At 39.9% G+C, this 22,795-nt stretch overlaps 1 protein-coding gene across 3 annotated transcripts; it reads left to right on the forward strand.

The window, feature by feature from the left end:
• The first annotated feature begins 248 nt into the window (after positions 1–248).
• Positions 249–22,520, forward strand: kpna5 (karyopherin alpha 5 (importin alpha 6)). Of its 3 annotated transcripts, none has more exons than XM_044358097.1 (14): positions 249–371; positions 4,508–4,641; positions 5,971–6,072; positions 6,216–6,315; positions 8,649–8,743; positions 9,968–10,099; positions 13,706–13,794; positions 13,887–13,986; positions 14,130–14,293; positions 18,181–18,259; positions 18,374–18,499; positions 18,588–18,715; positions 19,201–19,379; positions 20,459–22,520. In XM_044358097.1, exons 2-14 carry the CDS (start codon positions 4,513–4,515, stop codon positions 20,644–20,646), a joined length of 1,611 nt encoding a protein of 536 aa, XP_044214032.1. In that variant the 5' UTR covers positions 249–371; positions 4,508–4,512; the 3' UTR covers positions 20,647–22,520. The 3 variants fall into 3 exon arrangements, with proteins under 3 accessions (XP_044214032.1, XP_044214033.1, XP_044214034.1); XM_044358098.1 differs by having other exon boundaries at positions 260–391; XM_044358099.1 differs by lacking the exon at positions 249–371 and adding an exon at positions 5,186–5,331 and having other exon boundaries at positions 4,528–4,641.
• Positions 22,521–22,795: the final 275 nt, after the last annotated feature.

Here is a 22,795-nt window from a genome sequence, read left to right on the forward strand (position 1 = left end):
TTAAAATTATTACAATTAGATCAAAATGTTTTTCTTCAGATATTTTTTATTTGTTAAAGATGGAGCTGGAAATGGGCTCTTTCTGATATACTGCATTGACATGCATCAGTAGACCCATGGGAGATGAAATAGTCACTTCTCGTTTATTTTGAAGAAAAATATCCGGTTCGGCTCTAGCTAACTCTTACGAAATTAACACGTTTTACGGAAACCGGAACACCGGCCGGCAGCTGACGGAGGTGACGTGTAGTGTTGTTAATGCGAGGGGTTTGCTGGGAAAGTTTTAATAAGACGCCATTTTGCTATCAGAGGCTGAAGCAGAGGGAGAGAAGGAGAGGTTATCGCTGTTAAAAACCCGCACGCATTTTCAGGTACATTAGAGCTTCAGTGGGTAAGAATCAGTGCTTATATGTGTTATGAGATCTGACGTTGTTGCCATTGCAACTAAATACACCTGTGATAACATTATCTGACCCAACGCAGCATTAGTGAAGGAGCTAGCGTGAAGCTAGTGCAGAAACAGACTGGTAATAGCCCAAAAACATTTTGCTCTGTTCCATGGAGAGATGCTGCTAAATCTTAAATTAGTAAAACATAGTGTTGCTGGTTGGGTTTACGTCAGCTGTACGTATGTAGTGTTAATCTTGACTGACTCTAGGTCATGCTTTGGTGGTTTTGTGCTGTAACTGTCAGCAGTACAACGTTAGCATGCACGGAGTTTAGCATGACCTCCTCCTTCCTGTGTTGGAGAAATATGTCCGTTTAAAACCAGAAATGATGCTGAAAGATTGTACACAGTGACAGACAAATTACACTAACAATGAACTGTCCTATAGGAATTTTGGAAACATTCACTCAATGACTAAGATGAAAACAATAGTTTTATTTTGTACGAATTTGTTGTGGTTGTTTTGCACCTCACGGTTTAAAATTATAGTATGTGATATGAACTTAAATGGTTCCCATCCTCAGCGTTTGGAAATTGATCGTGGTTCCTCTGCATAACGTTAAAGTTGGGGACTACCATGACTGTAATAAGTATTGTTCTATTCCCAAATTATGCTGCCTGTCATAAATCCTAATTTGCTTGCTAATAATCATCAGAAAGTCAAACAAAAAACCCAAAACAATTTGCTTGCAGTATGAAACAATGACCATATCCTATGGTCACAGTACCATTCCGCATACTCAGCACTCTGTGATAAAACCTATTAATCCTCCCTGCCAGACAAATATAAATATTAGTATTTATTTATCTACAAAGCTGTTGTTCGAAAGTTGCCATCTTACTGTGTATCTACCTTTTGCTTTTCTGGAACTGAACTTTCCCCAGTGTTTGGATGATACCTCACAAACCCTGTATCAGACCTGATCAAGGAAGAACACCTTTTTAATCTGCTCATTGTATAGGGTTGGGTGTATGATAGGGGCTCCTATCAGGGTCATAAGTATAGTAGAATGTCAAATGTGTGAATGTGTAAAAACGTTTTGATCAAATGAATTCAAATGTTTGGTGCGTAAAAAAAACAAACAAATAGAATTAATTTTTGAATCTGTAAGGAGGATCTGCAGCTTTGCATGACATTTTGTGAACAAATGTAAAAGAGTTGCACAGAATATTTCCAATGTGTGAGTGCATGAAGAAGATTTACACAAAGGTTTGCAGTTACATGTCTGTTTGTGGGTGAATTTTTTTTTTTTTTTTTTTTTTACACAGAACTCAATTGTATGTGTCAATCCCAAATTCACAGCCACTGAATCAAATTTATGGCTCAATCCCAATGTCCCCCCTAAGCCGTAAGCCCTGAACCCTCATAGACTTATAGTGATTGCAAGGACTTGAAATGGTTTAAATAGGAATGGGACAGCACTTTATCAATATATCACATTACCTTGACAACACCAAAACATGTTGCCTATAATTGTGGGTTTGGGACTTTTTGTTCAATACTTTATTGCCATATCAATATGACTGACTGGAATTTGTCTTGGTGAGCTCACTTAAAAAAAAAAAACAGAGACAAAAATAGTAAAACCACTCATTCATAAAGCACATAATACATTAAACAAAGTATAAAACAGATAGGTAATATCCAGCATATAAAATAATCACAAGCACATGCAGTAAAGTAAGGGACTGACTGTCTGCCAGGCTGTTGCCTTACAGAATGGACAAGAGGTGTTGACAATCAATCTACTTGTTTTTGTCAAAACAGCATCATTAAGAAAAAATTGAAATAAATGGTTGATGAATAAAGTAGGTGTGTAATGTAACCTATGCTTGCATTCCTCAGATTTCATGTGTTTTTATGTATCTTAAACCCTTGTTAATGTAGTGTTTCTTTGTAAATGTAGGCATACCAGCACACCCACTATGCCACGCTGAACATCCACGTGTCAGTATGTTTACCGTTTTTTTTTTTTTCCTTTTCTTTTAATTCCCTTCCCCAGACTTTGCCTGAGGGAACTACCCTCAGGCAAATTTTGCAAAGATGCAGATTTACAGAAAGTGTGCATAAAGGGCTCAAAATGTCTGCTGGAGAGCCCTCATACACTTGACGATATGACAATGGCACAACCGTAAGCCCTCGCGGATTCCAGTCCGCATGTCGATGTGTCCTTGGGCAAGATACTTAACCCCAAATTGCTCCTGATGGCTGTGCCATCAGTGTGTGAATGTGTGTGAATGATTAGATTTCCTCTGATGGGCAGGTTGGGACCTTGCATGGTAGCCCCTGTACCCATTCAGCGTATGAATGTGTGTGAAGGGGTGAATGTGACTCATAGTGTAAAAGCGCTTTGAGTGGTCGGAAGACTAGATGGGCGCTATACAAGTACAGTCCATTTACAATCCATTTACCTTTAAATTGAAAGTCAAATGGAATCATGGATTTGGAGAATTGTGACACTCCTACTAAGGAGGTAGCCTGTTAGCATTGTTGCGTGAACCGGAGAGCCATTAGTTTGTTCAAATGGCATCCAGAAGATGCCAGTTTCCCACTCAGTGAATAAATCCTCATGTTTAATGGTGCCACTGACCAGTGTTACAAATCAGCCGGTTTTCCTAGTTACTGGTTACCTTTGTTTGTAAACGTTGGGAGTTTCTCATGGTGACAGCAGATGTTCCAATCATGGAGAGGAAATGTAGCTCACCTTGCAAATGCCTGATTATGATTTTATATCCTGATGATTTTATTCCTTTAGATTTAACACCTGGTATCAAAACCTGGGTGGGTTTTTTATTTTGAAGAAAATACATCAAAATATGGTTAAGAATAATTCTGATCCCACAGTTTCACTGAACTCTATAAACCATCAATAAGCTGAATTAATCAGATGGATAGTGTAGTCTATGAAATTGTGAGTGATATAAATCATAATCAGGCATTTGCAAGGTCAGCTACATTTCCTCTCCATGATTAGAACGTCTGCTGCCATGAGAAACCTGACATTTACAAACAAAGGTAACCAGTTAACAGGAAAACCAGTTGATTTGTAAGACCGGTAACAATTTAACTGCTAACTGTTGTTCTCTGACCGTCTGTTGACTGGAGGCTTCAAGTTCACAGCAACCACATCAACACTTCCAGCCCAAGACATGCTTGGTGCTTCAGAATAAAAGCACCATTGGTTCTGCTTTGATTCATTTCATTATAACGGTACATTGTTTGAACCGGTGTTACCATGTTAAACGCAACTGTTGCATAAATGGTCTTAAAATGACAATAATATCGTTTCTTGCAATTATTTCATTCTCTGGGCAGCACTTCACCAAAAAGCACGGCGTGAGAGGCAGTTTATCAAAGGGTGCCAGTGAAAATGAAGCTGCAAAAGACTCAACAGAGAAACATTCACATTGAAGTCCATTGAAAAATTCATTCAAAATCCATTGACAATTTAATATAACGATGATTGATGATGGATCACTCACTAACTAGTGATTGAAGTTACAACTAGTTTTTACTGAAACAAGTCCACATTTACCCACTAAATAGGCGCCGAATGAAACAGTGGATCCTAACATTACTTTATTTTCAAATATCATCCATCTTGCTTGTTCCACACCTACAAACAAGGCCTGTTTTAAATGGTGTATTTTTATATGGGAGTTCAGCAAGTGTCGTTAAGTTCAGAGACTGTTCAGTTGGGGTGTGCTTTCAGCACCTTCAGCAGACACGCCCCCACCGTTTCAGAGCATGGCAGGAGGATTTAGAAGGAAGCGTCAAATGTGGGACAAAAGTATTTGTGCTCATAGATTTAATTTGTAGCTGTAAACTTGGGATTTACACATACAATTGAGTTCTGTATGAGCTTTCTTCACCCACAAACAGATACGTAACTGCAGACCTATTTTGTAACTGCAAACCTTTGTGCAAATCTTCTTTCTGCACTATATCCTCTCTCGAGCCAAATGTTGTCAGAGACATAGAGCCTCAACATTTAATGATGTTTGCTTTTGATGAATAAGTTCACCTCAATTTAAAACGGCCTGTCCTGGACTCTTCAGACACGATGGCAAGCCCAGGCAAAGAGAACTACAGGATGAAGAGCTATAAGAACAAAGCGCTGAATCCTCAGGAAATGCGTCGAAGGAGAGAGGAGGAAGGAATCCAGCTTCGAAAACAGAAAAGAGAGGAGCAGGTAAACGCTGTCTCACCTTGAACCACTTGATTAAAACCCTTTTTACATTAAGTTTTATGTATGTAATCTAGACTTCCTGATTTTGTTACAGCCCTAGGATTGGGAACCAAAAACTGGTTCCAACTTAAAACCGAATCCAAAATGCCAAGAACCGGGTACCTGTTTAAAAAAAAAAAGAATTTTGGTTCTGCTTATCGGTTCCTTAAACGCGATAACCCTTTATTGTTACTAACAAAGGCTACATATCTGCAAGGACGTGGCTATCTGCCAGGACTTGTCTACATCATGCATCAATGCAACAGCGTGTCAATTTGTTTAGATACAAGCATGCATGGCTAATGTCACAACAGTGTGAAAGATGAACCAGTAAATGCTCAAAAGTGTGGCTTCACTTCATTAAAGAAAATGACGAGGCAAAGTACAATCCGTGTGGGAAGCTAATTAGCTGTAAGTCTGGTTGTACATCAGATTTGACCAAACATTTAAGGCAGCACAGTGTTGATCCAAAAGAATGTCCAGTGTTTGATGTCTTGCGGTCTCCTAGCCCAAGTGTGACATCAGCCAGCGCTAGCACCTCCAGTAGAGCCAGGGATACCTAGCCACAACACACCATTCTCCTTGGCAATAAAGGGAAAGATGACCAAGGAGAAAACTGAGGAGTGTCAAATACCACAGCATCCACAAGAAAATGTATGTACTGACTGTGGATCATACTTTTTTATTGTATGTATTTACTTTGTGAATGTTCCGTTAAAAAAATAAAATAAAAATTAAACAATAAAAGTCAAAGTAAACACTTAAAAGAGTAAAGATATTTTTGTTATCTAAACATTTGACCTTTTTTTTACCATGTTGTAATTGAAACTGGGAATCGATGAGAACAGTAATCGATAAGCAGAATCGGAATCAATAAAATTCAAACAATACCATACCCTATATAGCACCCTTAAATTCACAAATTCCTTCCCAGCTCACTCCCTGTGTTTTGAAACTCAACACATTTCAGTTATATCTCAAGACATCAACAGTAGGATATTTCAAATTTGGAGCATTTTGGTTTAATCATGAGTATTTGTGAGTATAACACATGACATTATGGATTTGATTATCATGGCTGTTCTATTAATTTAAATGAATGCAAGTCTGAAAAGTCTTAAAATGATCAACATTGTGTTTTTGTAATTCAGGGCTTCATAATGGCTCAATTACAGTTAAACCTCTGCACTTTTTCATATGTGCTGGTGTGTGCATGTCACAATCAGTTCATCAAACCAAGGTGGTAAAAATATAAACAGCAGCTTAATCATGTGACATTCACTCTGCCCACAGCTGTTTAAGAGGAGAAATGTATGTGTACCTACAAGTGATGAATCAATGCTGGAGTGTCCAATCCAGGATCCAGACATCAGTTCCACAGTACCTGTTGCAGGTGTAAGTGTTGGTCTTCTGTTGTGTTTATCTGGCCTGGCATTATAGCTAAAGCCATATCAAATTTCTATTAAGCTCACTTTCTTTCTGCAATTGTGAACATGATTTTAATTTTGAATATTTCTGTAATGTTGACTTTTGTGCAGGATGGGGTCATTACTCCAGACATGATTCAGATGATCTTCTCTGAAGACCCAGATCAGCAGCTAATCGCTACACAGAAATTCAGGAAATTACTCTCCAAAGGTTTGTGTTGCATCCGTGGAATTCTAATATCAGCATAATATATTCAATATCAAGTAAGACATACTTCAGTATGGAATTTCAGGACTAATAAAGATAAGCAGTAATTATTTGTTTGTCCTGGTCGATACTGATATGATAATATATAGGATATAGGATAATATAATAATATTAATCTTATAATTGCAAAAATGTAAAGAGAACAATAAAGGCTATATTTTGAGATTGACAAGTTTATTTTTCTAACCCAACTTCAATATTTAGAGAGCCTCCACCATCCTTAAAATGAAAAATACACATATTTGTTGTAAACTTGTTTGTAATAACCTTGGTTTATTTTACTTGCATGCAGACCAATTCACACCAGACCATAACTCTTTATAAACAAGGATGTGAAAATAACGTTAAATACTGTTGAACTGATTCATGGTTAACTAATGCCCTCAGAGTCCACTGTTTTGAAAGGCTGCAGGTCTTTTACAATAAACTGGTTAACAACCTGGTGGCATCAGTCATCCTCCCTCTGCTGATGTGAACAGACTCTCTGCTGCAGGTGCTGCTGGCAGAGAGGAGAGCTGGTTGGTCTCTGGCTCAAAGTCTGCAAGAATTCAATTCATTTAAGATACTTGGCTAATAAGGCTCAATCATTACAATTAGCATTCATTTAAAGCTGGTTAATAATGGTTCACTATGAGCATAACAAGCTCTGTATAGTTGTAAAAAAATTCCAGTTGTAGATTAAGTGAGTTTATGTTCTGCTGGTTCAACAGTTGTTTGATAAATTGTTGGTACTGTCTCCCTTACTGGCAGATTTTGTTGCACTTTTTGATAACGAGCATTGTTGTTCACTTGGGTAAAGTATAACATAAAGTCCATTTCATTCTCTGTGCTGTGGCCTCTGTCCCGGCGTGTGTGTGTGTGTGTGTGTGTGTGTGTGTGTGTGTGTGTGTGTGTGTGTGTGTGTGTGTGTGTGTGTGTGTGTGTGTGTGTGTGTGTGTGTGTGTGTGTGTGTGTGTCTCAGCCCCGCCTTGGTGCCAACAGGCACCAATGCAGAGGCAAAAATTCCCATTCAGAAGCAGATTTTGAGTAGCATTACTAGTCTTGGCCAAGGAACCTCATTATCAGCATAATTATCAGCTAATATTTCCATTATTCGAGCACTGAAGTAAAAGGAAAAAAATATTATTTTCTTATATATCGGCCTTCGCTATATTGTCCATCCCTTTTATTAAGTCCAAGTAATAATCTCTCACAGCTTTATCTATGTATCTGTTTACTGCTCTTTAGTCTGTTGATGAAGATTTTACTTTTTGCAGTGCATTGTTGACGGGACTGTGTTGTTACACACTGTACCTGAACTAAGGATGGGAATTGAGAACCGGTTCCAGTTGAGTTGTTCCAATCCATCGGAATTGTATGCCTCCAAGCTTATCAGTTCCTTTTATCAATGCCCAGGCATGTGATGTTGACAGAAAAAGGCGGAATTCAACTGGGAGGGCAGTGCAGCAGACTGTCTACAGTGTGTACATGCTAGAGTTATCTTCGGTTATCTTGTAATCCATCTTCAAAAAAGGCAGCGGTTGCAAACATTTTTTGATTTAGTGAGTAAATAAATTACCTTTTGTGAGATGAACATGAAGTATACTGTGAACTTTCTACGTCATCACCGCAGAGCGGAGCAGCAGTGACAAATGGGATGAGACCAGCTGACCAACACACACTGCAGAATTAAACAAATTAAACCAACACTGAGGTCAGAAAAAGAGAGGAGAATAGAAAATAACTCAGTGCTCAGTCTTTTTCACCTGAAAAACCCTGCATCCGTTCAGCGTCTTGGACAACAATGGCTTTCCCTGGAGCTAAAGGTGCAGCAGAGAGGCTGCTCTCCACTGCTGGAGACATAGCGTTAATGTTAAACACAGCGGAGCACTCCTCCCCCTCATTGTGTTATTCTCATACAGACAGGAGACTGTAAGATGCTTTCAAATTAATTCATTGAAACAGTTAACTTTTGGTTGCAGACCATTCATCATATTTACCAGTTATGTTTCATTTATTCATCAGCATGCAAGATCATTGATAATAAAACAGTTGTGTTGACACAAAACAAATTCCGCAAAACCATCACAGTGTTGACCACTAAAGACAGAAAAAATAATAAATGAGTAATTAAAAGCTGATATAAAAAAAGGAAAAGATAATTACACTTTCTACTGAACACAAAGGTAACAGAGGCTTTTAATCTCTTTTTGCATATACTTGATGAGAGCCATTGCTTTCTTTTAAATCAAGTTAAAGTCAATGAGAGATTAGTCGTGTTGTGTTCTTCTGTGCAGAGCCCAACCCTCCTATAGATGAGGTCATTTCCACTCCTGGTGTTGTGAATTGTTTTGTGGAGTTCCTGAAGAGGAGTGAAAACTGCACACTGCAGGTAAGAGCTTCACTACACAGCAGACAGCCTGTATGCCTGAAGCTATGATTAGCAAGACATATAAACTTAGCATAATAAGTAAGGAAATTTGTGTTTGGTAGATTATTTCTTTGTTGTAACAATGCTTCTTGGCAATAAATCTTATACGGTTGGAAAGCCTGTTTATTTCCCTTTTAAATGGTGCCACATTTGTAAGGAACATGCATTTGTGGGATGAGCAGCAGAGCTGAGCATGTGGGTTGCACCTATGAAAAATTTGCCAAATCTTCTCTGCCAATGCCAAACAGCTTATTTTGCTGTTGCTATTGACTTGTTTTGAGCTTCTGGTACCCCCAAGCACGAATCAGGTGCCTGACTGGCACCTGATTCGTGCCAGACGACCAACACAACCACGTTGGCTGACTTGTGACAAATGCTGGTTGAAGAATGGGATGCCATCCCACAGCAGTGTGTGACCAGGCTGGTAACCAGCATGAGGACCAGGCTGTTGTGGCTGCGTATGGTTCTTCCACATGCTTCTGAGGCTCCTGTTTGTTAAATGAATAAATTGTTAAATTGCCAATATGTGTAGTTCTCTTGTTTCTTCAAACTTCAATCATCCAGTACACCAAACACCAAACAAGAGTCAATGGCAGAAAAATAGCAGTTTGGTATTGGCAAAGATTTGTCAAATTTTTCATGGGCACAACCCACATACTCAGCTCTGCTGCTCATCCCACAAATGCATGTTCTTTACAAATGTGGCACCATTTAAAAGGAAAATAAACAGGCTTTCCAACCGTATAAGATTTATTGCCAAGAAGCATTGTTACAACAAGGAAAGTTTATTTCTTAAGTTTATTTAGTCATCTGAATGTCTAAATGGTTTTTAAAAATCAAATAAGAACTATGGTTTTCCAGTATAGAGTGCCACTGCTTCTACTGAAAACATGGTACTAAACACATATCTTGTGCTCACCATGTAATGTGAGCAGTGATTTGATCTCAACTGTACCTACCAAGAATAACTTGTACCAGGCAATGTAATGAATGTATTTAATTAATCTGAAATGTCACTTCAGCAGTCCAGAACTTAAAATGATCTCTATTGCTCGATTTGTAGTTAATTGTGAAGCAAATAATTGCACAAGAAAAATGTCAAGTAATAAACTTGACCCTAGTCATTTCAGAGTGTGGATTGACTATGATGTCATTTTTGTGTGCATTATGTGCGTCTTCAAACAGTTTGAGGCAGCCTGGGCTCTAACCAACATTGCCTCAGGTACCTTCCTGCACACCAAGGTGGTGATTGAAACAGGAGCTGTGCCCATTTTCATTGAGCTGCTGAACTCCGAGTATGAGGACGTCCAGGAACAGGTGAGAGCCTACAAGATAACACATTAAATATGAGCTTATGCGTTATTGTTAACCATAAAACTGTATATATTTGAAATAAGTCTTTGTTGAAACAGTGTATTGTTGAACTGCTGGCTCGGATTTTTGCTTGTATTGTATAATTGTGGTCTGGTAACACACCACAAAGGAATTAACTGAGGACAGATATCGAGTAGACTTTATAGCAAAAAAACAATATGAAGCCTTTCTGCACCTGACCGAATAAACACACCACTTAGAAGTGGATGTGAACGAAAAGCTGTATACCACAAGAGGATGTAAATTTGTTATCTCTGGTTCTAGTAAACCATTGTGGGCACTGGGCAATGTTGCAACATAATGAGTGGGACTGATTATTAGATTGTATTTTTTTTATGATTAGACGCATAGTTTGTCAGTTATTTAATTTGCTGCATCTAATGATTATTTTCGTTATTGATTAATTTGCTGATTATTCTCTTGATTAATTGATTATTCATTTTGTCTATGAACTGTTTGAAAATTGTGAAAAATGTCTGTTTCTCAGAGCTCAAGGTGGCATCTTCAAATGTCTTGTTCTGTTTGATCAGCAATCCAAAATCCAAAGACATTCAATTTACAATGGTATAGGTCTATATTTATAATCTGGGCTCTACTGGAATATCTTTGCATGATTTACAGTAAAAACAAACAAACAAACAAAAAACTCCTTGTTCATCTTATACTTGCCCTTTTTGCAGCACTTTAGTTCAGCCTTTGTCTGAAGCAGGCTGTTTTACCTCCTGTCTCTTGAAGGACCCCCTCTGATGAGCCTACTCTGTTCTGATTGGTTAGCTCCAGGAAGCTTCCCCTCAGCAGACCTCCCCCATCTCCAGAGGCTATGTAAACAAACAGTAGTAGTACAGTGGAAACCGCTTATAGTGATCAACTGCTTATATGGATCAAAAAGCTCGGGACAGAATCATTCCCATACAAATGCTGTTTAAATATTTCGCTCACAGTAATCAAGTAGTCCGCTTATAGTGTTCATTTTCGGTCTTTTCACACATAAATACATAGGAGAAAAAAAAATTAAACTACAGTAATTCCTCTTTCTTTTTACTTTACTCCCATAGTACACGTATGATGTGTATTTAGCAACTGCAGCACCATTATCAGGCATTGCGGTGACGTTATGACATGGATACTTCATCTCCATGATAGAAAGAAGACATCAGATAACATGAGTCAGATACAGCTTCTCCCTGTCTCTTTGGTCGCTAATTTCATCTCTGATGGTTAAATGTCTCTCTTTGTGGCTGTTGTGTGAATTTATCTCCTTAACAAGAATGCAGCAGAGTTCATATAATGTGCTGTAGGTAGTTTGCTTGTTGAAGTTACAGCGAGCTGTCTGGACTCCCTCATTCATTTGGAATTGATCCTGTTTTTAATTGAGTGGTTGTTCAGTCACCTGTTGATGTTGTGTAATTAGTGAATGAGTGTGCAGGAGGTCTGGCTGCTTGTTGTGACAATCTCGTTTTTTTTAAGCTGAGTTGTATATTGAGTAATAAGCTTAAAATAACAAGTGTTAACATGTCAGCTTTGTAGACTATATTGCATATAGATAAGAGTGTGTAAGTCATGTGTTTGATACATGCATTAATACTTTTTGTGAACCTACACTTTTAGATCTGTGAATGTTTTTAGTATTCAGTCATTCTAGTATTCAGCACTGATCTGTACCTGTATCAGATTATAAGCTTTGTGGTACTTTATATATTTCTGTATACCAAGAAAATACATAGGAAACGTGTAAATCATGTGATATGTTGTCTATTTTTGATGAGAACATAAATCTGTTGTCACAATAGAACACTATAAATCTGAATTTTACTTTGTTGGTAAAATGACACATTCAGAACCACTCCACGGCTAAAATGAGCACTTCTTTGTTTAGAAACAATATGTATATGCCAAATGTAGCCTATTTAAAGAAGCAGCCTTTTCACCACTCAGGGGTTTTTGTTTTTGAAAGCAAATAGTTTTATTGGCATATAAAATTGCGAAAAACAAGAACCCCCGCCAGGCCAAAAATAATTTTTTAAATGTCAAAAATAACGCCCAATGTCCATTCATTTGCAAATCAATAGCGTTTGGGAGCCTCTGAGCAGCGCGGTTTCAAAACGTGAGTCAATGTCTGTGTTGTTGCCTAGGAAAAACCAGGTAGAGTAACTCCTTTTAAGGAATAGGACAGAGTGTAAGCGAGGGAGTGGTACAGCGATTGCGTCTCTCCAAAAGTTGATTCGGGTTCAACGTTCTCACTTCGGGCCGCTGCGGCCCCCACCCCCACACCTAAATTAACAACCCATGTGCTGCCAGCTGGTTACCTGAGGCTGGTTCTGTGTGCACATTGAAATAATGACAGGGAAAAGAAAGTCTCTCAATGAAAAACGTAGTTTCCTTGAAGCTTATGACAAACTGCCAAAAACAAACCAACAAGATGCAGCAGTGAAACAACAAGCGTATTTTGAAATGGTCAATAAAATTCAGTAAATAGCAAAGCTGCCTGTTGTTTCATCACTTTATATTCATGTAATAAATATACAAATGTCAATAAGATAGTAATCTGCATGAGAAATTAAATAAGGAAGAAAAATTTGGTTATAATAATGACCAGCTTATAGTGATCAATTTGACCCGGACAGACGTGATCACTATAAGCAGTTTCCACTGCAGTAGGATTTCACTGCCTTTTCTCATTCTTGACTCAAAATGGTTTCCAATTCTCAAATACATCTGCACATGTTTGAAAGCCCAAATCCAATCCGAAATATGAGAGTGGACAATGCAAACAACACATGGGAAAAACCTTAGCAACATGCATGCACGAACAACGTCATAACGAGGAGGAAGTAGAAGTAACATCGCAAATGAAGCGTTCAGAGCAGGTTGAAGCCTGGCATTGATCCAGGTTCCAGTACACTTGTTGCCCATACCAGCGCAAACGGGCCTGACGGTGAAGGGCAGTCATGGCAGGCCTCCTGGCAGCCCTATGAGACCGGTGATTGGCTGTATGCAGTCTGTTCCGGATTGTCTGGGCAGTGAGCCGTCAGCCATATCGTCCTGCAAACCTTGACTGCAAATCTGTAGAAGACAGTCTACGGTACCTAAGTGCTGACAGGGTGAGGAAATGGTCTTCTTTGGGTGTTGTCTTCTTGAGACGCCCACTTCGCGGCCTGTCTCTGACATCCCCCGTTATATGGAACTTGGCCTTCACTTTGGAGATGGTACTAGGGCTCACTCCGAATAATGCCGCAACTTGGTTTTGCGGAACACCAGCTTGAAGTTGCTCTATCGCACAGGCCCTATCCAGATCAGTCAAATGTGGCATGCCGATTCTTGGAGCAGACACCTACTGACCACTGTAGCAGAGCCCATGCTCAGAGGTGCTGCCAGTCAGGTGCCAATCAGGCCAATGAGTCACATGATAATCTTAATAGTTCACTGATTGGTGTAGTACATCTGTCCAATCAACACACAACAATGCATTAAGTGTCATAGGCAATGCTGAGCTGGTGAGATGTACTGTTGGACTACAGTGTGTACAGTGACTTGTGTGGTGTGTTTCAGGCAGTGTGGGCGTTGGGGAACATAGCTGGAGATAATGCCGAGTGCAGAGACTATGTGCTCAACTGTGGCATTCTGCCATCTCTACAGCAGTAAGTGTCCTTGCTCTCAGTGTATTTTGTGTCCATCTGAATTTGTTGTATGTGATGTGATAACATCTGGATCCCTTTTTTGTCATATCCAGACTGCTCGCTAAATCCAACCGTCTCACAACAACCCGCAATGCAGTATGGGCGCTGTCAAACCTGTGCCGGGGGAAGAACCCACCACCTGATTTTGCCAAGGTCAGTCCAGTTGTCATGACTGAATTGGAATACTGGAGCCCATTGTCTTTATTTCTGTTTGCAGCATTTATTCTTTAACTGTTAATTCAGCTCTGATCGTAAACTGTCCCTCTGTCTTTGTCCTTGTCTCTGGTGTCTGTCAGGTATCTCCTTGTCTCAGCGTACTATCCAGGCTTCTGTTCAGCAGTGATCCAGATGTGCTGGCTGATGCTTGCTGGGCTCTGTCCTATTTGTCTGACGGCCCTAATGAGAAGATCCAGACAGTCATTGACTCCGGGGTCTGCCGCCGGCTGGTGGAGCTGCTCATGTAAGAAGCTGTTAACAGCTCATTATAGGAGAGGAGTTATTAGGTGATTCACTAGAGGAACAGCAGGCCAAGCTGAATTTTCAAAATATTAAGATGGCATGTATGTGATAATGCCTGACCAGGTGTCCTGATATGATAAGGTAATGGACAGCGCAAGGCTACTTATTAAAGGGAAAAGGGATGTGTTTAAGTTGTCACCACTTTTAACTGCTTGTAGGCAGTTCAACCCAGTGGATAGGATTGTCTCATCTCTGATTTATCTGGTAATGCAGTGTGGTTTCCTGCAGTTTACTGTACTTTACACACTGATCTAGACTGGGTATTAATAGCAATGTGTGAAAAAATTCATTCTTCTGAGAATCACGATTCTTATATTCTACAATTCTGAATCAAATTACAAATGTCAAGATTCAAGATTTGTAATAATGTTAGTTATTAATGTTGACAGACCAAAAGAGGCGGAACTCAACCTTGAGGCTAGTGTACATTACACACGTGCTTGAGTTTTCTTGCAGTTCATCTTCAAAAAAAAGCAAACATTTGGCTTTTACAAAATGTATTTAAACTTAATAATTAGCGATGCAAGACAAAGGTGAAGTATTCTGTGAATACTTCATACGCCATCACCCAGAGGCTTATGTTAGCACTGCACTGAACACGAACACTGTAGCACATTACAAAACTTCAAGTCTGTGGTGGGGTGAAAAAAAATGTCTGAAATGTCTGTGCCTGCACAGTGCTTTGGTTTATGATGGCTTTCAAGGTTGTTTTTTTTCTATTGCCTACATTGTAGAACAATACTTAAGACATCAAAACTATAAAATAACACATATGGAATCATGTAGTAAACAAAAAGTGTTAAACAAACCAAAATATCTTTCGTATTTTAGATTCCTCGAAGTAAGCATTGTTTGCTTGGATGACAGCTTTGCACACTCTTGGCATTCCCTCAACCAGCTTCATGAGGTAGTCGCCTGGAATGCTTTTCCAACAGTCTTGAAGGAGTTGCACTGTATGCTGAGTACTTGTTGACTGCTTTTCCTTAACTCTGCGGTCCAACTCATCCCAAACTATCTCAAATGGATTTAGGTCAAGCAAGGTGGAGGCCAGGTCATCTGATGCAGCACTCTCCTACTTGGTCAAACAGCCTTACATAACCTGGAGGTGTGTTTTGGGTCATTGTCCTGTTGAAAAACACATGACGGTCCCATTATGCACAAACCAGATGGGATGGCGTGTTGCTGCAGAATGTTGTGGTAGTCATGCTTGTTAAGTGAGCCTTGAATTCTGAATAAATCACCAACAGTATCACCAGCAAAGCCCACCCACACCATCACGCCTCCTCCATGCTTCACGGAGGGAACCACACGTGCAGATACACTCCCCTCACCTTCTCTGCGTCTCATGAAGACATAACAGTTGGAACTGAAAAATCTCAAATTTGGACTCATCAGACCAAAGTACAGATTTTCTCTGGTCTAATGTCCATTCCTCGTGTTTCTGTTATTATTGGTCTCCCTCACTAGTGATATCTTAGCAGCAATTTAACCATGAAGGCCTGATTCACGCAGTCTCCTTCAAACAGCTGATGTTGAAATGTGTCTGCTACTGGAACTCTGAGAAGCACAATGTGGGCTGTAAATTGAGTTGTTAATTGGTGATTTTTTGAGGCTGGTAACTGTAATGAACTTCTCCACTGCAGCAAAGGTAACTCTTCCTTTCCTGGGGCTGTCCTCATGAAAGCCAGTTTCATCATAGCGTTTGATGTTTTTTGCGACTGCACTTGAAGGAACTTAGTCTGTGTAAGGGAAAATCAGAGATTTCTTTTGAAACACATTATACATGTTAGAAAATAATCCTGATGTTGTACAGGGCAAATCGACATGACCGAGTGATTGTGGCCACATGAACCTTAAAGGTTAGTTGGCCATCGATCATGACATCCAAGTTTGGGGCAGACTTTGTGAGCATGAGTTAGGTTAAGACAGGAAGAGCTGGGTATCGTCAGCATTGCAATGGTATGAGAAACCATGGGAGCAGATGATTGTGCCAAGTGAGGTGGTGTATTTTGAGAAAAGAAGGGGACCAAGCACTGACCCTTGAGGAATGCCTGTGGATAAGCTCTGCGGTTTGGACACTTCTCCCCTCCAATATACTCTAAAATATCTGCCTGAGAGGTAGGACATGAACCAGCAGAGGGCAGATCCTGAGATACCAAGCTCAGTGAGTGTGAAGAGGAGGATTCTGTGGTTAACTGTGTCAGCTGACAGATCTAGCAGCGAAATGGCTGAAGATTGACCAGCAGCTCTAGCTGAGTGTAGTGATTCCATAACCGATAGAGAATGTCTCGGCAGAGTGCCCCCACTTAAAGCCAGACTGATTTTGGTCTTACAGGTTGTTCTCAGAAAGGAATCCAGAGACTTGGTTAAAGACTGTGTGCTCAAGTATTTTTGATAGGAAGGGCAGGAGTGAAAACCATCTGTAGTTTTCAACCTGGGCTGGGTTGAGTGGTTTTTTTTGAGCAGACTTTGGAGACTTCCCCTCAGTCAGAGGGGAGAATGAGGAGAGTGTGGTGCTGTTTAGGTTTGCCATGGTGGTCGATGTTACACGATGTTGGAACATACACCGATTACATGACTTGCCCACCGCCAATACTGTGGTTTTCGGCGGCAGTTTCATTTTTTTCATTTTTGCCTATCAGCGCCCATGTACATCAAATAAAAAAACACCAATTTGTAAAGTATCAAGTTTGTTTTCGATACTTAGACGGATGACAGACACTACAATTATAAACTGACAGTGTCAGTCACTGTCAGTAACATGACAGTCCAGCTATACACGGAGGACGACCTGCTGGCAGCAGCCTGAAGCCCGCCATCACTAACTCTTAAATAAAGGGAAGATCTATACGAAAAATCTGATGTTAAAGATCAAAGTAAGCGCTCTTCAGATGAGGGTCATTGACAAATATCTTATTTTGTAAAATGTCAGGCATAACCAGTAACACCGGTGTTGTCACGATTTCATTAGTCGATGGGAAAATTTCCTCATCATGGCATCCCTAGACCTGTTAGCTGGAAGCTGCAGACTGAGTTGGTCATGCTCAGAACTGGTTACTGATCGCAGAGACCTTGTCAGTAAAAAATGGGGCGAACATGTCTGCACTGAGCAGAGTGAAGGGCGGAGGAGGAGGCAGAGTGAGGAGTGAGTTAAAAGCAGAGAACATTTTCCGCATGTCTGTGGTGCCACAGATCTTGTAGTTAGTTGAGCAGGTCTTGCCATAATATGGATTACTACAGTAGTGGAACTGGGCTATTTGCTGTATACCAACACTACCTCAGCACAACACAACTGATGGTCTCAAACGCATTAAGAAAGCAAATAGATTCCACCAATTAACTTTGACAAGGAACACCTGCTGGTTAAGATATTGCCAGTAGTGTTCAAAGCTGTCATCAAGGCAAACTGTGACTAGCTTGAGGAATCTAAAATATGAAACATATTTTGCTTTGTTTACATGTTTTTGTTTACTACATAATTTCATGTTATTTTATAATTTTGATGTCTTAAGTATTGTTCGACAATGTAGAAAATAGTAAAAAATTAAGAGAATCCCTTGAATGAGTAGTCATATCCAAACATTTGGCTGGTATTGTATACTTCATATGTCCTGCTAATCATCAGAAAAAGTATTTTTCATGGCCATGGTATAATGCTTGTTTTGAGATTCATGTAGAGATGATGATGATGATGATGAACCACATTCTAGCGAAGAATTTAAGTGTGTTTTCTCCACAATACTAATTCAATACAAAATTGCATTGAAGCTTTCTCAACATATTGTGTGAATGTTGTTTGGGTGTTTTGTTTTTTTTTTTTTTTTACAGGCACAGTGACTACAAGGTGGTTTCTCCTGCTTTACGTGCAGTGGGCAATATTGTGACGGGAGATGACATTCAGACACAGGTATAGGATTGTTCACTTGTCTCAGTACACGCTGATTCCCTCACTTTATTTATTCATTGATTTATACACAAGGGAGCACATGTAATGAAATCTGATATATTACTGTTATCTCAGGTGATCTTGAACTGTTCAGCTCTGCCATGTTTACTGCACCTGCTTAGCAGTCCCAAGGAGTCCATCAAAAAGGAGGCGTGCTGGACTGTGTCTAACATCACAGCAGGAAACAGAGCTCAGATTCAGGTAAAGACTGCTTTACATGGGTTTAGTGTGTCATGTCTGAAGAAGGGCTGCCGTTCTGTGTAGCTGACATCATTTCTTCTCTTGTCAGAATGTGATTGATGCCAACATCTTCCCTGTACTGATTGAGATCCTTCAGAAGGCTGAGTTCCGCACAAGGAAGGAGGCAGCTTGGGCTATTACTAACGCCACCTCTGGAGGCACTCCTGCACAGATAAGGTATGTTTACCATACTTATCCATTCTGAAGGCAAGGAAACACTGAAATCATCATCAAGTTTTTCATGGATAAAAGGGAATATTACCAGTGATTATAGCAATACAGCACACTTTTACATTTATTGCATTCAATATATTTAAGCTCAACTGCAGTTGGAACCAGAACAACATCATTAACAGTCTAAACAGCTTTCTGCCTTGTTGGTAGAAATGCCAATCCGGTCATATTTAAATTGATTGTATCCGCTAAAATAAAATAAAAATGGCTGTACTCTACTGTCCACCTCAGCCTGCTAGTGCCACAAAGCTGCTCTTTGTTATGACAGCCTATAGCATGAGTGTTTCACTGTATGTACGATTGAAAATTATTTGAACGGACCGTTGTGATTCAGACTCAGACTGGCAAAATACATGGGTTCACTAAACTCAGACACTAAAGAATCTGTTATATCTCCCCTCTCTTTAATACTTGTTTTGTGTGAACAGGTACCTGGTGTCTCTGAATTCCATTAAGCCCATGTGTGACCTGCTGACAGTGATGGACTCTAAGATCGTGCAGGTGTCTCTGAACGGTCTGGAGAACATCCTCAGACTGGGAGAACAGGAAGCCAAACAGAACGGAACTGGCATCAACCCTTACTGTGCTCTCATCGAGGAGGCTTACGGTACAGTTCTGCAACTCAACACACAGCTAACATATTAACACTATTCACACCCACACCTCCATTCACTTTTTAGACACTTGATAGGAATTTCCATATTTTGTTGCTGGCTCACTATCAGAAATACATCTGTGAACAGGCCAACCATTCTGCTGTTACATCCAGGTTTGTTATCTGATTAGCCTGTCAATGAATAGGTTTCTTGTTACCGTATATTTATCTTGTTTCTGGTTGAGACTATTGAATTTATCCAGTGACTGATAAAGTAGTTTTTGCCAGAAGTGCCTTTTAATTGAAATGTCTTAAACATAAATGAACAGCTAAATATCCACACAGTTTGATGTGCTTTAGAAAAATTGGATCAGTGTCATAAATATGTTTACACCAACCTACCCACAAAAAGTGTACAAGCTCCTTAAGCACATAAATGTAAAAATAGACAAAAATTTGATGCCTTCAAATGCCAAAGACATTTGATGCCTTCAAATCCAACTTTGTTATTAATGTAGCAGAAACATCAAAGAAGCCTGCAATGACTGTGGACTGTTGAATCAGGCTCTGGCTCTCACCTCGTGTGCATTAGTTTCATTTAAGCCCATCTTGACCCTTCATAGTCTGACAAACAGCTGTGGAAGCGACACACTGTTCTGCAGTGTCAATGTATTTATGAGCCAGTGTCACCACCCAGTGGATGTGTTTGAAACACGTTCCTCTCACATTGAATGGAATTCATTACACGCTGGTGACAACTGCTTTATTCAGCCTGTATTTTTAGTACATCCTAGCGCAGATGGTTACATTGCAGGTCATTTAACAAACCAATGTTTAGTAGAATGATCACTAGCACTGTATGTCTTGCTATGACCTCTGTGTTGTGGCCTTCAAAGTCTCCATCAAAAGAACAAAATTTCAATTTAAATCAGGTAATATCTCATTAGAGCAGTAGTTGACAGTTTTTGAAACCCAGTTCTTAAGATTCATACTACAGTTCAGTCGTTCCTGTTGTACTTTTGCCACAGAGTTGTGTGAAGTGTAGTACAAAAATATGGACTTTGTGTGTATGTGTGTCTGTGCATGCACAGGCCTGGACAAGATCGAGTTCCTGCAGAGCCATGAGAACCAGGAGATCTACCAGAAGGCCTTCGACCTGATTGAACACTACTTTGGTGTGGAGGAGGAGGATGCCAGCCTGGCGCCGCAGGTGGACCAGAGTCAGGGCCAGTTCATCTTCCAGCAGCAGGAAGGACCCATGGAGGGTTTCCAGCTCTAACCCCAGGTCACCTCCACAACCCCTCCTTCTTCCAGGTTTCTAAACCCCCGCTGGAGACAGCGGCCTGCTGGCCTGCAAACTCTCTTGGGTACTCATCTTGTCTCTCCTGGGCCAGCTCCACCAGCTCCCCCCCAGACCTTCACTTCTACTATGCCTTCACCACCAACTCTGGAGAGACAGAGAGATTTGTGAATAATGAGGTGACAAGTGACAGCACATGTGGCTCATTGATGCCATTTGAGACTGTGGGGACCTGCGTGAAGGGCTCGCCTCTGCAGGTTCCCCTCCCACTGATGAGATGTCTATGCCATGGAAAGCCTACTCATGTTAAAGAAAGAATTCTGCTACAGTATGATTTTCCTTTGACTTCCTGTCATATTATTTTTATCATTCTAAATGATGTTACAATTAGAAACTAGTGTCTCCAAATCAGCATCCATATCCCTTTATGAATGTGAAACTACCTCTTCAGTCTTCAGAGAAAAAGAAAGGAAGGACAGAAAAGCTCTGAATGAACGGATAGAGCATTTTCTTTTATTATGGCTAAAATCCACTCTTGAGTAAAATCCCTGGTGTTCAGATTTGGGGTTCTGTGGCTGACCTGCCAGCAGCCTGTAAGCAGGTAGTGGATGTAAATACAGTACTACTGTACGTCCTGGTGTTGTCATATTAAAACTCTGAAGCAGCTGCACATGTTCTCTGGGCTCTTTCTCCTCTCCTGTTGATCTAAATGGACTTAATGATCACCTAGAGACTTGGTGGTCTTTTATTTATTTGTCTTCTGAGATCCGTTGAGGAGCTCTTTCTCTTCTCCAGCCTTCAGCTCAGACTGAAAGCAACTGCTTCCTGAATTATATAACCGGACAACTGGCACAAGTTAGTTTGAAATCTGCAACTGTGTTGGCTGTTCACTAGTGTTTTTGCTGCTTATTTTGAATGTTCTTTATTTCAGAAAGCAGTGTCAGGGCAATGCGACATGATGCAGTGTGTGCAACAATCTCACTAGTTAATGAGATGTTTGCTTTATTTCCTACCTTGTCACCCTGAACTAGCAGCATGATGTATCTTAAATTATTTTTTTCTGTCTGCAATCGTTTCCCTTGATGTGATGGGATTAGTTGACTGAATTGGAGGGGTTTGTATATTATATATACATGTAAGAAAGTGTAAAGAAAGTATTTAAGTGGCTGTGGGAAGGTGTGATATGCTGTTGCAGTACTTACAGTCCATCACTGCTTCTACTTTATGCATCTTCAATCATTTCTGTTTGATTTTGAGGAGGTTTGTGTCAGCGAAACCTTTACACTTTGATTTTTTTCATGATCTGATTTTGTGGTTGAGGTCTTACGATGGAAACAGTGTTTATTTTCCTTCTTGAGGCTCTATCTCTGAACCATGAAAAGACAGTTTTTCGATATGTGCATATTTGACTACAGCAACTTTAATTGGTGGAAAACCAAACATGAAGTCAGTCTATATTTACATGAAATGGAAAATAGTTATAATGCCGAAATTACATCAAGCACATTCAATCGTGTATAGTTTTCTAAAATCTCTGGTTTGTATGATTGTATATCATTTTTTTAGGTTTTGGTAGTGTAATTGTTTTCTCCTGTTTGGGAATTATTTTGCTGTGTTCTTGTGGCTCTCAGTAGAAATCCTCTGTTAGAACTCCAGCAGCCCGTGTACAGGAGGGAATGACTGTATGCAGCCACAGTCTGTGGTTACTTACACTGACTGGACCACACAAGACTGGCAGTGAAGCTGGGTTAGGCTGCCTGTAGTGCTGCCTGGCCCCTCTGCGTTGGGAATGCACATGTGATATTGTGTAACAAAAACTAATAAATTGATCTGTTGGATACAGACCTTACACACTTGTTTCTCTGCTGTTCTGATGCTTTGCTGTTGCCTCACTTCCTAATAAATGCACAGTGTTAAGTAATGTTTATTGATATGCAGGCAAATGAATGAGACTTCTAAAGGAGTCTCTCTTTGACACAGCACCTAAATGAACCTCACATGTAGTATGGTACTGACCCATGTTTATTTGTTATTTTGTGTAATGTTATTAGATGAATCTAATTGAGGCTGGCTTTATTTGATGTTACTATTCCCAGCAAATCCCATGAAAACACCTAAATCAACAGTG

Source organism: Thunnus albacares, chromosome 8 (assembly GCF_914725855.1).
Source record: "Thunnus albacares chromosome 8, fThuAlb1.1, whole genome shotgun sequence".
NCBI lineage: Eukaryota > Metazoa > Chordata > Actinopteri > Scombriformes > Scombridae > Thunnus > Thunnus albacares.